The 23959-nt window shown below is 42.2% G+C and overlaps 1 protein-coding gene across 9 annotated transcripts in view; it reads right to left on the bottom strand.

The window, feature by feature from the left end:
- DNM3 (dynamin 3) overlaps positions 1-23959 on the bottom strand; it is a 634013-nt gene that overhangs the window by 515108 nt on the left and 94946 nt on the right. For 7 of the 9 annotated variants that reach the window (XM_051857117.2, XM_008264064.4, XM_051857115.2 and 4 more), the window contains one exon: positions 9359-9432. The exons of 1 other annotated variant lie outside the window; for it this stretch is intronic. In XM_051857117.2, the coding sequence (XP_051713077.1) occupies positions 9359-9432 (74 nt within the window). Of the gene's footprint in view, positions 1-9358; positions 9433-11490; positions 11615-23959 lie in introns of all 9 variants that reach the window. One more of the 9 variants, XM_051857119.2, reaches the window with a different exon arrangement.

A 23959-nucleotide genomic window follows, 5' to 3' on the forward strand; every position in this document is an offset into this window, starting at 1 on the left:
AGAGGGGGGCCTTCCATCCGATGGTTCATGCCCCAATTGGCCGTAACAGCTGAAGCTACACTGATCAGAAGCCAGGAGCCAGAAGCTTCTTCCAGGTCTCCCACATGGGTGCAGGGGCCCAAGGACTTGGGCCATCTTCTACCGCTTTCCCAGGCCATAGCAGAGAGCTGGATCAGAAGTAGAGCAGCCAGGTCTCAAACCAGCGGCCATATGGGATGCCGGTGCTTCAGGCCAGGGCGTTAACCTGCTGTGCCACAGCCCTGGCCCCCACATCACATCTTATTCAAGTTCCCTAGCCCACAAGACTCTGCAATCAGTTTTCTTATTGTCTGGACAACAATGGCTCTCTTTGGCCCATCTTCTATCTGTCCTCACTCAAACTACCTCTATCCCTTGTTTAACTTCAAACACATCAGCAGCTCCCATCCTACACTTTCTAATTTCCCTCTTCCCATACAACCATCAGCATGACTTGAATGCTTACTTTCTTGATCACCTAGAATTCTGTGTATTTGTTTTTCTTATTTTTGTTTTTTCCTCAGCTAGAATGTAGGCTCCAAGATGACAATAATATTTGCCTGAAACACAGTACTCATGCAATAAATATTTGTTGAATGAATCAATCAAGAGAAAGTTGTATTTATGGAACTGATCCAAATTAAGTTTTGAAGACAATGGGGCTGGCAATTGGCACAGCAGTTAATATGCCACTTGAGATGCCTGCATTCCATATCAGAGTGCCCAGTTTCAAGTTTTGAATCCTGGCTCTGCTCCTAGTTCCAGCTTCCTGCTAATGCACACCTTGGGAAGCAGCAGATGATAGCTCAGGTCCTAGGGTTTCTGCCACTTATGTGGGAAATTTGGATAGACTTCTCAGCCCCTGGTTTCAGCTTGGCCCAGCCCCAACAATTACAGGAATTTGGGGAGTAAAGTAGGAGATGGAAGGGCATGTGTTTCCCTCTGCCTTTCAAACAAAATAAATGAATAAAAATATAAGAAGACTTAAATATAGAAGTAAACTGTATGAGCAGCAGACAAACATACCAGCTTTCTACATTCCAGCTTTTCTCAGCTCTCAATCTCACCCTAAAGCCCACAGAGGATTTCCCCATGAACAGTTCAACTTAGGATAAAATTAAAAGCAGTCTGTTTCTCATCTGGCATCAACTAAAGTGCTATAATGCAAGAGCCACATATTTTGAGGTACCTAAATGATTTTCAACATAGGAACTTTTCACTGAGGGAACAGTATCTAGTCCATTTTGCATGAAAATGTATTTGTGGTTGTGATATGATCCTTATTTAAAATGAGAAGTAAAGAAAGAATGGTCAGGAACCTATAAAGGAGAAGATTGGGAGACTAATGACAAGAGAGTACAAAGGAGAGGCACATGCTATACCTTGTTGAAGAATACTTCCCCCAAGGTAAAGAAGCTTGTCAATATTTGCCTAATAAGTGCCTTTTTCCAGCTACCCCACTATTTGTGTGACAAATACTTTTATTATTAAATTAAAAATGAAGATGAAATGACTGTATAACTGAGAATCCAAGAGAATCAATGTAAAAATATTTCAGTCAGTCAAATGTTGACTGAGATGGTTAATTAAAAAATGAGAATAGGGAGCTGGCACTGTGGCACAGCAGGTAAAGCCACTGCCTGCAGTGCCAGTATCCCATATGGGTGCCAGTTCGAGACCCGGCTGCTCCATTTCCGATCCAGCTCTTTGTTATGGCCTGGGAAAGCAGTGGAAGATGGCTCAAGTCATTGGGCCCCTGCACATGCCTGGGAGACCTGGTTGAAGCTCCTGGCTCCTGGTTTTGGATTGGCTCAGCTCTGGCCACTGAGCCAACTGGGGAGTTAAATAGATATTTTCCAAAAGAGGAACTCCAAATGGCCAACAGACATATGAAAAAATTCTCAAGATCATTAGCCATCAGGGAAATGCAAATTAATACCACAACGAACTTTCACCTCATCCCAGTTAAAATGGCTTTCATACAGAAATCAACAAACAATACATGTTGGCAAGGATGTGGGGGGAAAAGGTACCCTAATCCACTGTCAGTGGGAATGTAAACAGATAAAACCACTATGGAAGACTGTGTGGAGATACCACAGAAATCTGAATATATACCTACCATATGATCCAGCCATCCCATTCCTGGGAATTTACCCAAGAGAAATGAAATCAGCAAATAAGAGTTATCTGCACCCCTATGTAGCTCAATTCACAATAGCTAAGACATGGAATCAACCTAATGCCCATCAACTGAAGACTGGATAAAGAAATTATGGGATATGTACTCTATGGAATACTACACGGTGCTAAAAAAAAATGAAATCCAGTCATTTTCAATAAAATGAATGAATTGAGAAAATATCATACTTAGTGAAATAAGCTACTACCAAAGGGACAAATACCATATGTTCTCCCTGATCTGTGATAACTAACAGGGCACCTAAAAGGACACCTATAGAAGCAAAACTGACATTTTGAGAAGCAATGACTTAAACAGCCCTTGTCTTGACTATCAAGGAACAGGTTTTTTTTTCCTTTTCCTTCTTAATTCCATTGGTTGAACTCTTTATCTAACATAGAATTAATCATATATGTATAAAGTCAAGTGAAAATAGAACCCAGTAAAAACTAAGAGTGAGAAAAAGAGAGGGAGGAGCTGTATTGTCCTGAATAAATTCCTACGGACATACTTCTAAGGGTTCAGCTAAAAACTTGCCATGGGACTCCAAATCCCATTAAGCTGGGTGGTAATAACGTCTTCCTAAGTGTTAAAGTGATCATATTAAGTGTTAAATTGATCATATAGATAGGATAAAGTATGAAAAGGATCATATAAATAAGACCAAGTGTCTGGTAATAACAATAAATAGAATTAAAAAGGAGAGAATGTTCCAACATGGGAAGCACCTCTCACAGCAGACTCAGAATGATAATCTCTTTAAATAGCACTCTGACCTCAGAATCAGCCCTTAAGGCATTCTGGTCTGGCTGAAAATCAACAAACAACAGAAATCAACAAAAAATAAATGCTGGCAAGGATGTGGGGGAAAAGGTAACCTAATCCATTGTTGGTGGGAATGTAAACTGATAAAACCACTATGCAAGACAGTTTGGAGATACCACAGAAATATGAATATATACCTACCATATGATTCAGCCATCCCATCCCTGGGAATTTACCCAAGGGAAATGAGAGCATTTCAGGCAAAGCCAAGACACTGTTGCAAAAATAATGTCCTACAAGAAGGATCTCTGTGAGACCCCAGTGGGGCCATCAAAGAAGGATGTACTTTTTCCTCTGAAGGGAGGAGAGAACTTCTACTTTGCTTATGGCCTTGTCTAAATACTGATGGAGATTGTGGACAAAAAAAAAATGCTTCCACATCCTTGGCATCTCATGTCAAGAGCCTCAGGTGACAGGGGCAGGTGCTGTGGCATAGTGGGTAAAGCTGCCACCTGTAGTGCCAGCATGCCATATGGGCACCGGTTCCAGTCCTGCTCCACCTGAATCTGGCTCTCTGCTATGGCCTGAGAAAGCAACAGAAGATGTTCCAAGCCCTTAGGCCCCTGCACCTACATGGGAGACTCAAAGGAAGTTCCTGGCTCCCAGGTTCAGATCACCGCAGCTCTGTCCATTGCAGCCAATTGCAGAGTGAACCAAAAGATCGAATACTTTCTCTCTCTCTCTCTCTCCCTCTCTCTCTCTCTCCCTCTCTCTCTCTCTTTCTCTCTCTGCCTCTGTCTCTCTGTAACTCTGTCTTTCAAATAAATACATAAATATTAAAAAAGAGCCTCAGGTGATCAATGACATCATACATAAGAGTGCTAATTGTTAAATTGACAACAGGAGTCACTGTTCACTTACTCTCCATGTAGGACCTCTGTCCTCAATGAGTTGTACTATGATAATTAACTGTAAAACGTGTTCTCAAATAGTTTTTATATTTTGTGTGTATGTGTGCAAACTGTTGAGATCTTTACTTAGTATAGAGTTGGTCTTCTGTGTATAAAGTTAATTGAAAGCAAATCTTAAGGGAGAATGGGGGCTGGGAATTGGAGAGAGAGGAGGAGGTGGGGTGGGAATAGTGGTGGGGGAGTGGGTATAATGGGAATAATCTCTCTATATTCCTAAAGTTGTACTTAAGAAATTTGTACTCATTAAATAAAAGGTTTCTAAAAAAAATAAAATAAAATAAATTTAAAATTCAGAAAGTTGTAAGCCAACAAAATAAATCACTATGGCATTGGCATGATAAAACAGTAAAAATATTCATAAATGACTGTGGGAGTTAGAAGAAGGCAATATAGGGGCAAGCATTCTAGCAGTGCAGGTTAAGTTGCCCTGTGGGAAGCCCATATCCCACATAAAAATGCCATCCAAATCCCAGCTGTTCTTCTGTAGTGGCTTCCTGTAATGTGACCTGGGAGACAAAGAGGGGTCAAATGTCTGGGTTCCTGCCTACCCATTTGGGAGACCTGGATAGAGTTCTGGGCTCCTGCCTTTTGGCATGGCCCAGCCCTTGCTGTTGCAAGCATCTGAGTAGTGAACCACCAGATGGAAGATTCTCTTACCCTCTCTGTCTCTCTCTTTCAAGTAGATGAAAAAAATAAGCATCTTTAAATGTAATATAGATAGATTAAGGAAAGTTATTTCAGCATACATGAAAATATATTTGCGGTAAAGAACTGATATCAAAAATAAAATTTTAGGCTGGCGCCGCAGCTCACTTGGCTAATCCTCCGCCTGCGGCGCTGGTACTCCGGGTTCTAGTCCCAGTTGGGGCGCTGGATTCTGCCCCAGTTGCTCCTCTTCCGGTACAGCTCTCTGCTGTGGCCCAGGAGTGCAGTGGAGGATGGCCCAAGTGCTCGGGCCCTGCACCCACATGGGAGACCAGGAGGAAGCACCTGGCTCCTGGTTTTGGATCCGCACAGAGCACCAGTTTCAGCGTGCCAGCCATTGCAACCATTTGGGGCGTGAACCAACGGAAAAGGAAGACCTTTCTCTCTGTCTTTCTCTCTCACTGTCTAACTCTGCCTGTCAAAAATAAAAAATAAAATTAAAAAAATAAAATTTTAAAGTCTGAAAAGAAAATTGTGCCAAATATTCACATTCTTTTAAGTCTAAATATATAGATTTCACAACTATAATGAGTAAAACTTATATGCAAAGAGTCTTCAAAAAGTCTTCAAAAGTTCACTGGAGCTATGTATCTTGAAAAAGAAGCTATGCAGGGATTTCAAAAAACATTTGTACCAAAATAAACTTACCTTTTGGTTCCAAGTTTCCATGAACTTTTTGAACTCTCTTTGTATATAAAAAATGATGCAGTGAGAAAGTAACTCATCAGAAGTGCAGAGTTCATCCTAGTCACTGCTCTATCTTCAGAGCCTATAGCAGTGACTGCTGCATTGTAAATGACAAGTAATTCATGTTTTTCAAACAACAGCATTTAAGTCTATTTCTTTGACTCAAACTTAACATAGATTTTCTTGTTTCATCTATTTATTTATTTGAAAGACAGAGTAACAGAGAGATGGAGAGAGGGAGGAAGGAAGAGAGGGAGGGAGGGAGAGAGAGAGAGAAAAAAAATATCTTTTCTATCTGGTGGTTCATTCCCCAAATGCCTGCAACAACCAGGGTTGGGACAGGCCAAAGCCAGGAGCCTGGAACTCATCCAGGTCTCCCAAATTGGGGGACAGGGACCTAAGTACCTGGGCAATCATCTACTGTCTCCCAGGTGAATTACCAAGAAGTTGAATCAGAAGTGGATGAGCTGGGACTTGAACCAGCAGTTTAATTGGAGATGCCGGCATCCCAAGCTGCAGCTTAATATGCTATGTGACCACACTGGCACTAGGTTTTTTCACATAACAAAATAGTTTAAAATATCTGCAATTTCCACAAGGAAGTCAGCTAGGATTCTCACAGGAAACACACTGTATTCATAGAGCAGTTCTGAGAACACTGCCATTTGAGCATTGTGAAGTCTTCCCATCAATGAACATAGGATTTTTTTTTTATTTTAGTAAAAAAGCAGTTACAAAATTCTACCAATTGGTGATTCCATTCATATAAAAGAGACAGAATGTAGGTTCCCTCAATTGATGGGAAAAGATGGAGGGATGAAGGAGTGATAGTAAAGCATATAGGCTTTCTTTTAGGACAGATGAAACTTCTAAGACTAATTGTAAAGGTTGCTTCACACATCCATGAATATACTAAAAACTATTCAATTCTGTGCATTAATTGGCTGAAGCACATATAGTGTCAACTACAGTCATATCTCAAAAAAGCTGTCAAATATTTGAAGTTTAGGAGGTATAATTTTTACAAATGCTTGAATTTTAAGCCTTCAAAGAAATTGATAGGAAAAGTCGTAAAATTCGCAAGAAAGAAATGGTCAAAGACAAAATAGTGAATTCACAAGAAATGCAAATAGCAAATAAACATGAAAAAGCCAGCACCACTAGTTGCTGAAATAAAATGAAAATAAACAAAAATGAACAAAAAAATCACCTGCCTATCAAACTATCATGCTGTTCATAAGGACATGGACAAGCCCAGCCCATTAAATATAGCTCTAGAGATAAAGAGAGATACTCAATCACATATATATACATACACACACAGATGTTAAATAGATCTAGATTTTGTGACTCAAAAAATCCACACGCATATACATGCATGTGGGGAGCAATCCGGACTAGACTAAGTTACTGGAATTAAGACTTATTCTATGCATCTGCTCTCCCACAATATGGCGCTGGGAGAGAAGTAAACAGCTTCCGCACAGCTGCCTCCAGTTCAACCAATTAACTGTAGGACTTGCTCCTGATTGGAGAGCAGCGTACTCGGCGTGTGGGCAGCCGAGTTGGGATTGGCAGAGAAGGACTATAAAGGAGGAGAGAAACGGCATGCACCGGGTAACATCTATGGGGAACATCTAAGGGAACCCGTGCAGCCCCCCAGAGAGCCGGCCGGCGGTGTGCCGCTCCCCTGCGGAAGTGGGGAATGCGGCCAGGGGGAACTGCCCTTCCACGGAGGTGGAAGGGATAGTAGCCAACCCGGGAAGAACCAGCAGCAAACCCGGGGAGGGCCGAGCAGACTGAAAGAACAGCGCAGGGTCCTGTGTCGTTCCTCCACGAAGAGGGGGAGCGACATAATGGTGCCGTGACTCGGATAGGAAACCTAGCTCGGATAGGAAACCTGACTCGGATAGGAAACCTAGCTTGGATAGGAAACTTAGGACGGATATGAAACTTAGGAGGGAAGAAACGGGAAGAACTGGGAAAATATCGGAGAGAGAGACTAGCAAACAGCCTAGGGAAAAGCCGGACGAAAAAGGAGCCGGAAGAAGCTATTGAAAGCCTAGGCATAGACTCGGATTCGGACTACGGGGGGAAGCTGGGAGAAATCTCTAAGGTCGAAAGCGAAAGTGAAAGCTAGAACAAACAGACTCGGACGCGGACTGTGGGGAGAGGCCAGGAGAAATGAGGGAGGAGTATCGTTGGAGGAAAGCTTGGGGAAACATACCGGGTAGAGAAAAATTGAAGCCGCGGGGGGCAGGCCAAGGCGGAAACGAAAGCCACTTTGGGATTCTCAAGTTAGCCCGGGAATAGGGGGCGAAAAGTTAAAACCAGAAGCTGAGACGCAAGCCAGATTGGGATCCGTCTGATTAGCCCGGGGAGCAAAGGACGGGAAGCCAAACCGTGGGGCGGAGACGTACGCTGGGTTGAATTCGCCAGGCTAGCCCGGGGAACTTAGATTGAATCCTAGTGGCGGAGACGCAAGCTACGCTGTGTTACTCGCGGAAGCCGCCGCGTGCAGAGAGAGCACGGGGCGTGAATAGATAGGGAACGCTGGCGTAGGCCGTGGTTCAGACGCGAAAGGGTTAAGCGTGGAGACCGCGGACCGCGCAAAGCCGGGAAGCCGCGCAGAGAGGCGCGCGGGCTGAAGCGGCGCAGAGCCGGGAACCCGCCGGCGGGGCGAGGTGCCGGAAAGCCGCAGGGATAAGAGAAACAGAAGTTTGGAAGTGAAGTAAAAGAGAAATGGGAATGCTGGAAGATAGAAGTGAAATGGGAGAGGTAGGAATGCCCGGAGATAGAGAAATAGAGAAAAATAAGGCCTCCCCTCAACATGCCAATTAGGAGGCTTGGATTCGGTCTGCCTGATTTAAGGCGGTAAGCGCCAGCAAAGCTCGACCAGAGTATGAGCTGCAGGTCACCGAAGATAGGCACAAACCAACACTAATAAGTCTCCCCCACAATACGGCAATGAGAAGGCTTGGATTCGGTTTGCCTGATAGGTTTTGTAAACACCTGCAGGCAGTTCTAGCAGAGCAGAGTATGCGCTGCAGGGCACCGAACACAGGCACGCATCAGCGCCTAAAAACCTCCTCACAACATGGCGAAGAGAGGACCCGGATTCGGTTTGCCTGATGGATAGGACTTGTAAGAGCCTGTGGCAACTCTAGTGTGTGCCGCGGGACACCGAAGACAGGCGCGTATCAACGCCAAAAATAAAAAGAAAGGGGGATCTGTGGGGAGCAATCCGGACTAGACTAAGTTACTGGAATTAAGACTTATTCTATGCATCTGCTCTCCCACAATATGGCGCTGGGAGAGAAGTAAACAGCTTCCGCACAGCTGCCTCCAGTTCAACCAATTAACTGTAGGACTTGCTCCTGATTGGAGAGCAGCGTACTCGGCGTGTGGGCAGCCGAGTTGGGATTGGCAGAGAAGGACTATAAAGGAGGAGAGAAACGGCATGCACCGGGTAACATCTATGGGGAACATCTAAGGGAACCCGTGCAGCCCCCCAGAGAGCCGGCCGGCGGTGTGCCGCTCCCCTGCGGAAGTGGGGAATGCGGCCAGGGGGAACTGCCCTTCCACGGAGGTGGAAGGGATAGTAGCCAACCCGGGAAGAACCAGCAGCAAACCCGGGGAGGGCCGAGCAGACTGAAAGAACAGCGCAGGGTCCTGTGTCGTTCCTCCACGAAGAGGGGGAGCGACAATGCAGAAAGGAAGCATACCAAAAGAGTATTAGTGATTATGTATATTGTAAAATTATTTAGATAGATTACAATGATCAAATATTATTTTCTAGACATATAAAATATTGTTAAGAATTTATATACAAGTGAGACTTTCCCTTTAATGTAATCAAAAGAGTTAAATCAGCAGTGAAAATTGAAGCATTCTGAAAAGATTTTAGGCAGCTGCCCATAGCAGAGTGAACACAAAAACGTTTCTGTTGGTATGACCTAATGCCCAGGAAAGGAAATGACAGGTGTCATGGGATGTGGCCATCCATGCAGTAAGCATCCTCATTCATTACCTGCTTTAGAAGTAACAAGCTGCAGCACGAGAGGTCGTCTTGTTACGATGCCTGATCCTCGGGGAAGAAAGTCCCTAAAAAAATTAAGAAATAACAGATGAAGGCATCAAGAAATTCTGACCAACTATAAATTTATCAGTCAAGTTCCACAGTAATTTTCCTAATTTCTCACCTGTCAGTGTATCACGTACATGAAGAATTCTACATTTAGCACTAAAAGAAACATTTGAAAAGTTATAAAGGACAGGAGAGGGCTTATGGTTAATATTAATGTATGCATATTATTGTAAACACTTCATTGTAATATGCCATGCCATTCATTCATCTAGCTATATTTAATAAAACTTTGCAGTAAGTTTCTGTGTGTTATCAATCTGTTTTCAGAGAAATATCATTAAGAAGAACATTTAATGCTGAAATCGATTCTTAAACATTTTGGTGATTAACAAATCAGTATTCTCTCTAAATTCAGGATCAAGTTTAGCACCATCAAGTACTGAACACTATTAAAGATACATTAGATTGTATCTTCTTAAATATACTGAAGTTTTTCTAAAATAAAGAAATACAAAATGTGTGATCAAGTAGAGTTATTGTGTCTAGAAATTAACAGCAGAAAAAAATATTGCAACTTGAGTTTTGTTTGTTCCCATACAGGCAAAATTAGTTTTACAAATGCCATCCTGTTTTTTGACAGGCGGAGTGGAAAGCGAGAGAGAGAGACAGAGAGAAAGGTCTTCCTTTTCCGTTGGTTCACCCCACAATGGCCACTGCTGCCGGCGCGCTGCGGCCAGCACACCACGCTGATCCGAAGCCAGGAGCCAGGTGCTTTCCTGGTCTCCCATGCGGGTGCAAGGCCCAAGGACTTGGGCCATCCTCCACTGCACTCCCAGGCCACAGCAGGGAGCTGGACAGGAAGAGGAGCAACCGGGACAGAATCTGGCGCCCCAACCAGAACTAGAACCCGGGGTGCCGGGAGGATTAGCCTATTGAGCTGCAGCACCGGCCACAAATGCCATCTTTAAACTGGCATTTTAATATGTATTAGATCAATAAGCTGTATCAGAAAGTATTGTGTAAATTGCATATATAATGCCACATACATCATTGTTGATGGTGCAATATCAAATAATTCACAAATATGCTAAGAAATAGTTTTTAAACACGTTTACAATTCCTCATAACTCTCAGAGGAATCACCAAAGAATTCCACTCAAAATGACTCAACAGTAGTGCTTCTCAAAAAATTGTTCCAGAATCACCAGAAACTGTTTTAACTGTAGTCACTTGGGAACTTGCAGATCCATAATATTCAGTGGAACACATGTGGCACCTGTACTCCTAGCAAGCTCTCATGGGATTCTGAGGTTCACCAAGCTTTGGGAACCAAACACTGGCTCCAAGGCAAGATATGCTACTCAACAATTCAGTGAATGATAACAGTATGGGCCATACTATAAGTTTTGTAGGAAGTTTGCCAGGACAGAGCTTAAATATAAGTGAGATTTCACTGAAGAGCAACTTATGAAACAGGAAAAGGCCAGTGAGAATGCTCCAAAACCTATCCCTTTAGCTTCACTGATACGTTAGAATGCAGTTACTTGAGCAAAATTCCCCTGCCACAACAAACTTACTTTGCAAGTACTAGAGTATATTCTGAGAGAAGAAATAATGCCAAACAGCTTGTAAATGATGTGAATGGCTTTTCTTCCTAACCATAAGACATTTAAGTACATAAGTTCATTCAAAGTTCATTTAAAATCTGACTGTATGCATTGGACTAAAATGAAAAATAGTAAAACTACAGATGTGTATTTGCTCTAAACAATGCCACCTGAAATAAAGATTATTATTTATTCATGAAAAAATTCCTAAGAAATCAAAGACTATAAGGGAGATATAGTAGGCACGGCTTCATGCTAGATGAACACTACTAAGGTGCACGCAGGGTTTGAAATCTAATGATAACGGGGCCAGCACTGAAGACAGCAGGTTAAAGCCCTGGCCTGAAGCACCAGCATCCCATTTGTGCGCCGGTTCTAGTTCCGGCTGCTCCTCTTCCAATCCAGCTCTCTGCTACGGCCTGGGAAAGCAGTAGAAGATGACCCAAGTCCTTGGGCCCCTGCACTCACATGGGAGACCGAGAAGAAGCTCCTGGCTCCTGGCTTCGGATTGGCGCAGCTCCAGCCGTTGTGGCCAACTGGGGAGTGAACCAGCAGATGGAAGACCTCTCTGTCTCTGCCTCTCGCTGTAACTCTGTCTTTCAAATAGATAAAATAAATCTTCAAAAAAAAAAAATCTAATGGTAACATAAAGATATTCACACTGAAAAACCATTGAAGAAGGGAATACAGAAACTATACTGGAGGGAGCGGGCATTTGTTGCAGCAGTTAAGTCACTACCCGGAACAGCTGCATCCCCTATTGGAGGGCCTGGCTGGAGACTCAACTACTCTAATTCAGATACCCAGCTTCCTGTTAGGGCAGACCTGAGAGGCAGCCAATAATGGCTCAAGCACTTGTGTCCCTGCCACCTATGTTGGGAGACGTGTGTTGAGTTCTGGTCTCCTGGCTTAAACCTGGCCAATCCCATGGCTGTTACAGGCATTTAGAGAGTGAACCAGCAGATGAAAAATTACCACCTCTTTCTTTCCTTCTCTTTCTCTCTTTCTCTTTCTCTTCCTCTCTCTCTCTCTCTCTCTCTCTCTCTCTCTCTCTCTCTCTTTCTCTCTCTCCCCCCCCTCTATCTTTCTTTTTAAATAAAATAAATAAAAATTTCTGCTCTTTCCCAGGTGCGGTAGCAGGGAGCTAGATCAGAATTGGAACAGCCACAACCCAAACCAGCACCCAAATGGATGCCAGCATCACAGATAGCTGCTTAAGCCACTGAACCACAATGCTAGCCCCATCAAATAAAATAGTTTTTAAAAAGTGTTTAAACTGGGGCCAGCTCTGAGGTATACAAGGTTAGGCCTCCATCTGCAGTGCCAGTATCCCATATAGGTGCTGGTTCCGGTCCCTGCTGCTCCACATCTGATCCAGCTCCCCGCTCATGTGCCTGGAGAGCAGTGGAAGATAACCCAAGTGTGTGGGGCCCAACTCCCACATATGAGAACCAGAAGAAGCTCCTGACTCCTGGTTTCAGCCTGGTGCAGCCTGGCCATTGAAGCCATTTGGGGAATGCACCAGCAGATGGGAGATTCTCTCTCTCTCTCTCTCTCTCTCCCTCCCTCCCTCCCTCCCTCCCCCTTCTCTCTCTCTATTTCTGCCTTTTAAATAAATAAATCTTTTTAAAAAATGTTTTAACTACATTGAAATTTACAAAAGACAGAAATCTAGAACTGTCATTGTGGCACAGTAGGTTAGGCTATCACTTGGAACACACACATTCCATTTTGGTGTACTGCTTCAAGTTCCAGCTGCTCTGGTTCCTATCCAGCTCCCTGCTAATGTGCTTAAGAAGGCAGTAGATGATGGCCCAAGTGCTTGGGCAACTGCCACCTACATAGGAGACCTGGATGGAGTTTCTGACTCCTGGTTCCAGGCAGACTCCCAGCCCTGGCTATTATGAACATTTGAGGAGTAAACCAGCAGATGCAAAATCTCCCTCTCTTTCTCTCTCGATTTGCCTTTTAAATAGTTAAATAAATAAACATAATTCTTAAAGAGAGAGAAGCAATACTCTCATTATAAGACTGAATATATCTAACTAAATATTTTTAATATTCTCCAGGAACTATATTAGAATAATTGCCAATTCAGATGATATCAATAAAATTTAATCAAAATTAACACAGCATGTACTCTCTGCCTATAATGAAAATGGAAAAGATTAATCTAGAATCCAAAGGAATGAAGGCAAAACAAAACAAAACAAATACCCAGAGAAAAGAGCTGGAGGTAATCTGAGCTGTGAAGACCATAGATGACTTTTTTAAATGTATACATGCCAAAGAGGAAGTATAAAGGTATTAAATTCCTGAATAATGCTACTTAACAAATCAATAAAATATTTTCTTCAAAAAAAGAAGAAAAGAAACGAAGAAGGAGGTTTAATCACTTTATTTCTTCATGCCGGGACCTATTTTGATGCATGCTTGTGTGACCACACATTTGTAATAACAGCTCATTTGAACATTATTAAAGCAAAGTAGAATATATCAGGCATGCAAACTAGCAAAAAAGTGTCATGTGTTTGGCTAGAAAGTAAATCCACATTTATATTTAGCACTCTTCTGTCCTTTTTTATTAAGTATACAGAACTTTGCATTGAGAATAAAAACTGGACTCGGGAACTGCACACTCTTCTAATGTTTTTTAAAGATTTACTTGAAAGGTAGAATTAGAGAGAGAGAGTGAGAGAATCTTCCATCCGCTTGTTCATTCCCCAGATTACTGCAACAGCAAAGGCTGGACCAGGCAGAAGCCAGGAGCCAGAAGTTTTTTCTGGGTCTGCCACATGGGTGCAGGGACCCAAACACTTGAGCCATCTTTAATTGCTTTCTGGGGCACATTAGTAGGGAGCTGGATTGGAAGTGGAGAAGCCAGGACTTGACCCAGCGCCCATATAGGATGCTGGCATTGCAGGCAGTGGCTTAACCTGCGACACCACAATGTCCACCCTCTACTCCCTTCTAAATAATTAAGGCTCACTGATTGCCTTCACAGTTCTCACTCATGTACCTTCAACACATATGTTTTTATCAGAAGTCAAAACATTTGGCAATCAAATCCTGCTATTTGGAGTCTTTCCTGCCTACTTCACAGGAATCTCTGAAGTGCAAATCTAAGTGCTTTATATAAATTAATTTATTCTATCCCATAACAACCCTTTGAGGTAGCTACTGTTATTCTCACCTCAGAAATGAGGAGACTGAAGTATAGGAAAGCCATATAACTTGCATAGGGCCACAAAGCTAGTATGTGGCATGCGGGACTCAAACCTAGATATTCTAACTCAAGCATCTGCGCTCTTGACCATTAGACTACACTACACTACACTGTAAAAGAAACAGAGAAGGAAGATAAGGAGTCAATATTTGGACATGTTGCTTTTTGGGTGCACAGGGAATGTACAGATAAAAATAGCAAGTACATAGTTATATTGAACAGTTGGAACTCAGGATAAAAATCTAGTCTAGTGATAATAATTTTAAAGGTGTATTTATTTATTTGAAAGAGCAATGAAGAGACAAAGAGACAGAAAGAAACAGAGATATCCCATCCACTGGTTCATTCCCTAAGTGGCTGTGATGGTTGGAGCCAGATCAGAGCCAGGAACCAGAAACTCCAGCCAGGTATCCCATGAGGAAGACAGGTGCCCAAGTATTCAAACCATCTTCTGTTTCCCAGGCACACTAGCAGGAAACTGGATTGGAAGTAGAGCAGCCAGTAGGTGCTCTGGTATGAGATGCCAGTCTCAGGCAGCACCTTGTTACGCCACAATGCCTGCCCCAGAGATAATAATTTGTCATTCACGAAGCGGGTAGTTTCTCCTCCTTCATTTCTAGTCATTATTCACATAATCAGCTCCCAAATATGTCAGTCATGCAAAGGACCTGAAAATCATCCATGTTCCAACTTCCTCTATATCCATGCTCCAAATTGGTCATCAAGTCCTGCTGATTCTCTATTCTTAATATCTCTAACATTCAGCCTTCCTTCTCTATTTCAGTCACCATTCCAGGTGCCACAACTCTTATGTACAACTGCTAAAATAATCTTATAATTAATTTCCTGTGTTAAATTTAATCACTCTTCAATTCAAACCAACATCAACCATGACATAAGCCCCATCACTCATTTCCAAATTTTAAATAATTAAATGACTCCCCATTGTCTTTAGCACGACATCCAGATCTTAGTATAGCAGACAAAATCTTTCATTTCTCAATATTCCCCAGAGAAATCCACATCAGAGGCATAGGACTTCTTACAATTCATTGAACTTTTTATTTCAACAAATATGCATTTTTTGCCTACTACATACTAAATGAAGGTTTAGGCACTGAAAATACAACAGGACACAAAGTAGAAAAAACGTTTTGTCTCTTGTGAAAATTTCTGTGAGCGCCTGCACTCTCGAGCTTGATGCCTCATCACACCTAGATTCCCTCCTTGTGCTTCTTGCTCAAGCCAATTCTTCAATCTTCACCACTCAGCTCCTTGCCTTCCTCTCTGGGAGCCTCCTCTGAGATGCCCCATACATGCCCCTATTTAAGCTTTCAACACACCCTTGTCACCATGGTCTGTTTACATGTCTGCTCCCCCACTTCTGTGTGTTCCCCCAGGGCTACTTTCAGTGTTCAGGTATTAAATATTTATAATACTTTCTACCTACCCTTTCAGGAATATTCGTCAGTGCTCTAGATATTCATAACATGGAGAGGAAATTCCCATATCTTAATTCCCCAACTAGTAGACAGCTAAGTGGCACCATATGGACAGAAAGAGACAAGATAGTCATCCAACATACCAATATTTTGTCAAATTTATATGAATGTTTTCATTATGAACATTTAAGATCCAAAAATATTCCCCAAAATACAAAACATCAGCAAGGCAAATATAATTGATTTTCTAAAGACATGGAAAGGAATTGGAAAGAAATATTTCTAAATCCAAGAACAAATATACTTTTTAAATTAGCCCTTAGGGGCTGGTGTGGTACAGCAGGTTAAGCTGCCACCTGAGCCACCAGCTTCCCATATGAGAGTTACACAGAGAGAGAAAGAGAGGCAGAGAGAGAGAGAGAAGTCTTCCATCTGCTGGTTCACTCCCCAGTTGGCCACAATGGCCGGAGCAGTGCCAATCGGAAGCCAGGAGCCAGGAGCTTCGTCCGGGTCTCCCATGTGGGTGCAGGGGCCCAAGGACCTGGGTCATCCTCCACTGCTTTCCCAGACCATAGCAGAGAGCCGGATCGGAAGTGGAGCAGCCAGGACTCGAACCAGTGCCCATATGGGATGCCAGCACTGCAGGCAGCAGCTCCACCCACTACACCACAGCGCCGGCCCCATGAATGCCATTACAAGTTATGGCCGCTCCACATCTGATCCAGTTCCCTGCTACTACACCCTGGAAGGCAATAGAGGACGGCCAAAATGGGTCCCTGCCACCCATGTGGGAGACCCAAATGGAGTTCCTGGCCCAGACCCAGCTGTTGCAGCCATTTGAGAATGATCCAGCAGATGGAAGATACTTCTCTCTCTCTCTCTCTCTCTCTCTCTCTCTCTCTCTCTGTGTGTGTGTGTGTGTGTAACTCTGCCTTTCAATAAATAAAAAATATTTAAAAAAAATAGCCCTTAAAAATAGGGAATTTTTTTTAATTTGATTTTAAACTAGAATTGTCTGTACTCTTAAACAACTATTTTATAATACTTCAAAATGGTAATCTGACAAAAAGGAGAAAAGAAAATGAAGATAGGTAAGAAGAGAAAGGAAAGGGACTAGAGAGACAAAAAGAGACAGACAAATCATGACTAAATACTGATCATCTGTGCCCGAGAAGCACTGAGGTCGTGGATTTGATTCCACACCTGCCCATGAGGGCGCTGTTAAATAGCTCTGTGCTTGCATGCCTTAATCCCTGAGCTTTGCTAACCATTACAATGCCTCTTTAATTGCTGAAGGAAGCAATTATACCAAAATCCACAGATTTAAATGGAAATGTTCCACTGCAGTTTCTTTCCCTCCCCCCAAATTATTGGCATACATTAAGAATATTGGCACTTGGCAAATTTGTAAAAGATCACATTTAGCTGCACTCTATAATTTGAAATATTCAATGCCAACATCATTTTATTTGAAAAGCATAGTTACAAATTCAATTGCTGGAAATAAAATGCTCTTATTTTTTTATAAACATCAAAGAAAGTTCAATATTAAGCTTTTGTCCACAAATCTCAAAATTCCTCAGCAATGTGTGTTTTCATTAAATCTAATTAATCAATAATTAGTGGTTCCCACTGAAACATTAAGAATGCAAAAATTTCTAATTCAGCGATCTGTAAAGTGAATTAAGAAGCCAGCCCTTGGTTTACAAATATGAGTACTCTCTCCACCAACACTCTCAGGAACCGAATGACTTAATATTTAATTTAATTATTATTTGTTTATTCCCAAAGTCAGTTTGTTTGAGAACTTAATTTACCAGATTAGAGGCAGACATATGGCACAGAGGGTTAAACTGCCAATTGGGATACCAGCATCCCACAAAGTCCCACCTCTGGAGTTCCACCATATAGAGTCCCACCACGGCTTCTGATCTAGCTTCCTGCTAATGCAAGACCCTGATGGGCAACAGATGACTGCCCAAATACTTAGGTCCTTGCCACCCCTGTGGGAGACCTGGATGAAGTTTCTTGTCCCTGGTTTTGACCTGGCCCAGCTCCCACTGTTGCAGTCATTTGGGGAGAAAGCTGGCAGATAGAAAACACATCTCTCAGGGCCAGCACTGTGGTGTAGTGGGTGGAGCTGCTGCCTGCAGTGCTGGCATCCCATATGGGCACTGGTTCGAGTCCTGGCTGCTCCACTTCCGATCCGGCTCTCTGCTATGGCCTGGGAAAGCAGTGGAGGATGGCCCAGGTTCTTGGGCCCCTGTACTTGTGTGGGAGATCTGGAAGAAGCTTCTGGCTCCTGCTTCGGATCAGTGCAGCTCCGGCCATTGTCGGCCATCTGGGGAGTGAACCAACGGATGGAACACCTCTCTTTCTTTCTCTCTGCCTCATCTTCTCTCTCTCTGTGACTCTTTCAAATAAATAAATCTTTTTTAAAAAGAGAGAGAAAACACATCTCTCTCCCCCCACCTCTCCCCTTCTCTGTCACTTTGTCTCTCAAGTAAATAAATGAATAAAATTTTGTTTAAAAATCAGATTTTATGAGTCCTGGCACAAAACAGAGTCACTTGGCTCTCAGTTTACTACAGATAATTGATCATACTTTACCCTGATTATCTCCTATGAAAATGAATGGCAAGCAAGACTAGCTCCTCTCCTCCCCTCCCCTCCCCTCCAATCCTCTCCCTTCTCCTCTCTTCTTTTCTTTCTTTCCTCACTCCCTCCCTTCCTCCCTTTCTTTCTTTCTTACAGAATCCCAATTAGGGAAGGAGGGCAATGTCCAACTTTAAAAGACATAAATAAATCAACCTGCACTTCCCAAACTCCCTTGCAAATGGAGCATCTACATGACTAAAGTTACCCATCAAGAGGTAATTAGATGCTGTGAGTGACATCAGAAGAATTTCTTTTAAAGAATTAAAAGTGGGGCTGCCACTGTGACACAGCAGGTTAACACCCTGGGCTGAGGAGACAGCATCCCATATGGGCACAGGTTCAAGAACTAGCTGCTCCACTTCCCATCCAGCTCTCTGCTGTGGCATGGGAAAGCCATAGAGGATGGCTCAAGTCCTTGGGCCCCTGCACCCACATGGGAGACCTGGAGGAAGCTCCTATTTCTTGGCTTTCGATCTGTGAGTTCCAGCCATTGTGGCCAATTGGTGAGTGAACCATTGGAGAGAGAGGACCTCTCTCTCTCTCTTTCTCTCTGCCTCTTCTCTCTCTGTGTAACTGTGACTTTCAAATAAATCTTTAAAAAAAGATATGATTTCACTGATATGTATCTTTTTCCCTTCCTCTTCCTCCTTCTCTCTGACAACAGGGTTGCAGCAATCATCTTAACAGCAAAAGGCAATCTTGCAGACAGAAGCTATGTGCTAAAAATGGCACAGCAAAAGACAAAAAGCTTAGATTATGTTGAGTCACTGAAATCAGCTCTGTCTACCTATGAAAGAAAGATAGACAGAGGTAAACAGACTATACTTTAGGTCAATGTTTCTCAATCTTCTTTTTGTTCTGCCCCCCCCCCCCCCACAGAGACTTTTTTTTTAACTTTTATTTAATAAATATAAATTTCCAAAGTACAGATTTTCAATTACAGTGGATCCCCCCCATAACTTCCCTCCAAGCCACAACCCTCCCATCTCCTGCTCCCTCTCCCATTCCATTCACATCAAGAATCATTTCAATTATCTTTATATACCGAAGATCAATTTAGTATATATTAAGTAAAGATTTCAACAGTTTGCACCCACACCGAAGGACAAAGTGTAAAGTACTGTTTGAGTACTAGTTATAGCACTAATTCACATTGTACAACACATTAAGGACAGAGATCCTACATGGGGAGTAAGTGCACAGTGACTCCTGTTGTTGACTTAAGAATTGACACTCTTGTTTATGGCGTCAGTAATTATCCTAGGCTCTTGTCATGAGTTGCCAAGGCTATGGAAGCCTTTTGAGTTTGCCAACTCTGTCCTTGCTTGTCTTTTTTAGACAAGGATACAGTAAAGTGGAAGTTCTCTCCTCCCTTCAGAGAAAGGTATCTCCTTCTTTGATGGCCCATTCTTTCCACTGGGATCTCATTCACAGAGATCTTTCATTTAGGTTTTTTGTTGTTGTTGTTGTTGTTGTTGTTGTTGTTTTGCCACAATGTCTTGGCTTTCCATGCCTAAAATACTCTCATGGGCTCCTCATCCATATCCGAATGGCTTAAGGGCTGATTCTGAGTGCTGTTTAGGACATCTGCCATCCTATGAGTCTGCTATGTATCCTGCTTCCCATGTTGGATCATTCTTTCCTTTTTAATTCTATCAGTTAGTATTAGCAGACACTAGTCTTGTTTGTGTGATCCCTTTGACTCTTAGACCTATCATTATGATCAATTATGAACTTTTTTTTTTTTTTTTGACAGGCAGAGTGGACAGTGAGAGAGAGAGACAGAGAGAGAAAGGTCTTCCTTTTGCCGTTGGTTCACCCTCCAATGGCCGCCGCTGCAGCCGGCGCACCGCGCTGATCCGATGGCAGGAGCCAGGAGCCAGGTGCTTTTCCTGGTCTCCCATGGGGTGCAGGGCCCAAGCACCTGGGCCATCCTCCACTGCACTCCCTGGCCATAGCAGAGAGCTGGCCTGGAAGAGGGGCAACCGGGACAGAATCCAGCGCCCCGACCGGGACTAGAACCCGGTGTGCCGGCGCCGCAAGGTGGAGGATTAACCTATTGAGCCACGGCGCCGGCCCAATTATGAACTTAAACTGATCACTTGGACTAGTGAGATGGCATTGGTACATGCCACCTTGATGGGATTGAATTCAAATGCCCTGGCACGTTTCTAACTCTACCGTTTGGGGCGAGTCAGATTGAGCATGTCCCAAATTGTACATCTCCTCCCTCTCTTATTCCTACTCTTATATTTAACAGGCATCACTTTTCAGTTACATTTAAACACCTAAGAACAATTGTGTGTTAATTACAGAGTTCAACCAATAGTATTAAGTAGAACAAAAAAAAAATACTAAAAGGGATAAAGTATTAAGTTGTTCATCAACAGTCAGGACAAGGGCTGATCAAGTCACTGTTTCCCACAGTGTCCATCTCAGTTCAAAAGATTTCCTTTTTGGTACTCAGTTAGTTGTCACCAATCAGGGAGAACATACGATATTTGTCCCTTTGGGACTGGCTTAATTCACTCAGCATGATGTTTTCCAGATTCCTCCATTTTGTTGTAAATGACCGGATTTCGTTGTTTTTGACTGCTGTATAGTATTCTATAGAGTACATGTCCTATAATTTCTTTTATCCAGTCTACTGTTGATGGGCATTTAGGTTGTTTCTAGGTCTTAGCTATTGTGAATTGAGCTGCAATAAACATTAATGTGCAGACAGCTTTTGTGTTTGCCAATTTAATTTCCTTTGGGTAAATTCCAAGGAGTGGGATGGCTGGGTTACATGGTAGGCTTACATTCAGGTTTCTGAGGAATCTCCAGACTGACTTCCATACTGGCTTTATCAGTTTGCATTCCCACCAACAGTGGGCTAGTGTCCCTTTTTCCCCACATCCTCGTCAGCATCTGTTGTTGGTAGATTTCTGCATGTGAGCCATTCTCACTGGGGTGAGGTGAAACCTCAGTGTGGTTTTGATCTGCATTTCCCTGATTGCTAGTGATCTTGAACATTTTTTCATGTGTCTGTTGTCCATTTGGATTTCCTCTTTTGAAAAATGTCTATTGAGGTCCCTGGCCCATCTCTTAAGTGGGTTGTTTGTTTTGTTGTTGTGGAGTCTTGATCTCTTTGTAGATTCTGGTTATTAATCCTTTATCTGTCGCATAGTTTGCAAATATTTTTTCCCATTCTGTCAGTAGCCTCTTCACTTTCCTGACTGTTTCTATTGCAGTACTGAAACTCCTCAATTTGATGCAATCCCAAATGTTAATTTTGGCTTTGACTGCCTGTGCTTCCAGGGTCTTTTCCAAGAAGTCTTTTCCTGTGCCTATATCTTGCAGGGTTTCTCCAATGTTCTCTAATAATTTCATGATGTCGGGTCATAAATTTATATCTTTAATCCATGTTGAGTGCATTTTTGAGTAAGGTGTAAGGTTTGTGTAAGATTTTTGTGTAAGGTCTTGCTTCATGCTTCTGCATGTGGAAATCCAATTTTCCCAGCACTATTTATTGAATAGACTGTCCTTACTCCAGGGATTGGTTTTGGATCCTTCATCAAATGTAAGTTGGCTGTAGATGTTTAGACTGATTTCTGGTGTTTCTATTCTGTTCCATTGGTCTATTCATCTCTTTCTGTACCAGTACCATGCTGTTTTGATTACAACTGCCCTGTAGTATGTCCTGAAATCTGGTATTGTGATGCCTCCGGCTTTGTTTTTTTGTTGTACAAGATTGCTTTAGCTTTTCGAGGTCTCCTGTGTCTCCATATGAATTTCAGCATCATTTTTTCCAGATCTGAGAAGAATGTCTTTGGTATTCTGATTGGTATCGCATTGAATCTATAAATTGCTTTTGGGAGAATGGACATTTTGATGATATTGATTCTTCCAATCCATGAGCATGGAAGATTTTTCCATTTTTTGATATCCTTTTCTATTTCTTTCTTTAAGATTTTGTAATCCTCATCATAGAGATCTTTAACGTCCTTGGTTAAGTGGAATGAGAAGCTGCATGGTATGATTCTAATTCTTTTGAATTTGCTGAGACTTGCTTTATGGCCTAGTATGTGGTCAATCCTAGATTAGGTTCCACGTATTGCTGAGAAGAATGTAAATTCTTTCAGTGTAGGATTAAAAGTTCTGTAGATCTGTTAGATCCATCTGGGCTATAGTGTCGATTAAATCTGCTGTTTCCTTGTTGATCTTCTGTTCAGTTGATCTGTCTATTTCTTTTTTTTTTTTAACTTTTATTTAGTAAATATAAATTTCCAAAGTACAGTTTACGGATTACAATGGCTTTTCCCCCCCATAACTTCCCTCCCACCTGCAACCCTCCCATCTCCCACTCCCTCTCCCATTCCATTCACATCAAGATTCATTTTCAATTATCTTTATATACATAAGATTGATTCAGTATATATTAAGTAAATATTTCATCAGTTTGCACCCCCACAGAACATAAAGTGTGTGTAAAATACTGTTTCCGTACTTGTTAAGTCAACAACAGGAGTCACTGTGTACTTACTCCTCAGGTAGGATCTCTGTTCTTAATGTGTTGTTCAATGTGATCTATTTCTGAAAGTGGAGTATTGAAGTCCCCCAATACTACTGTCTTGGAGTCTAAGTCTCCCTTTAAGTCCCTTAACATATCTTTTAAATAAACTATTTTGAAAATTTAAGAAGTCCATGGGGTGGGCATTGTGGTACAAGTTAAGCCACCTCATAGACGCCAACATTCCACATGAGAGCTCCAGTTCAAGTCCCAGCCACTTTGTTTCCAATCCAGCTCCCTGACAATGTGCCTGGGAAGTGGATGACTGTTTAAGTATTTGAGTTCCAGTCACCCACATGGGAGGCCAGATGCAGTTTCTGGTTCCTGGCTTCAGCCTGGCCCAGCTGAGAATGTTGCAGCCATTGGAGAATGAACCAGTGGATAGAAGACCAAAATCTATCTCTCTCTCTCTCTCTCTCTCTCTCTCTCTCTGCCTTTCAAATATGAAATAAATAAACATGTATTTTTTAAAAGTCCAAAGGATAGTAGACTATTAAGTTGAAAATAAAAGAATCAGGGCTGGCAATATGCACTAATAAATCCATGCCATTAGTGTTAATAACAATAATTAACACAAAAAACTGAGAACAGAGATTTTAATGAAGCAATTTTATTCAAATCTGAATTCTCTATCATGACTAGAGCTTTATTAGATAAATAAATAATGGAATATTTATTTCTGTGAAATGCTTTTAAACACCACTTTTTAAGGCAGCATAGCATGGTGATTTAGATTACAGATGCTAGTACTAACATGCCTAAGTCTGAATTCAGGACCCATATTTACCACTCAGTTTCCTCATCTGTACACTGTGAAGGCTGGTGAGGTGGCCCAGATGTCATGTGCAACCCAGATTATTTTTTTGGTTTTAGAAAGGTAAAATGATGCATAGAACTGTTACTGCATAATATCCTCGTCAAACATACTACTATTTCTGTGACTAAACAAAGGAATACTCACTAAGATAAGTAAACACAAACTGAATAGCCTCATGTCACTGAGGTCAAATTTGCAAATAAATGAATTAAAATCAATATAAATTTTGCCAAATGAGTTAC

The sequence above is a fragment of the Oryctolagus cuniculus genome, chromosome 7 (genome assembly GCF_964237555.1).
Source record: "Oryctolagus cuniculus chromosome 7, mOryCun1.1, whole genome shotgun sequence".
NCBI classification, from domain to species: Eukaryota; Metazoa; Chordata; class Mammalia; order Lagomorpha; family Leporidae; genus Oryctolagus; species Oryctolagus cuniculus.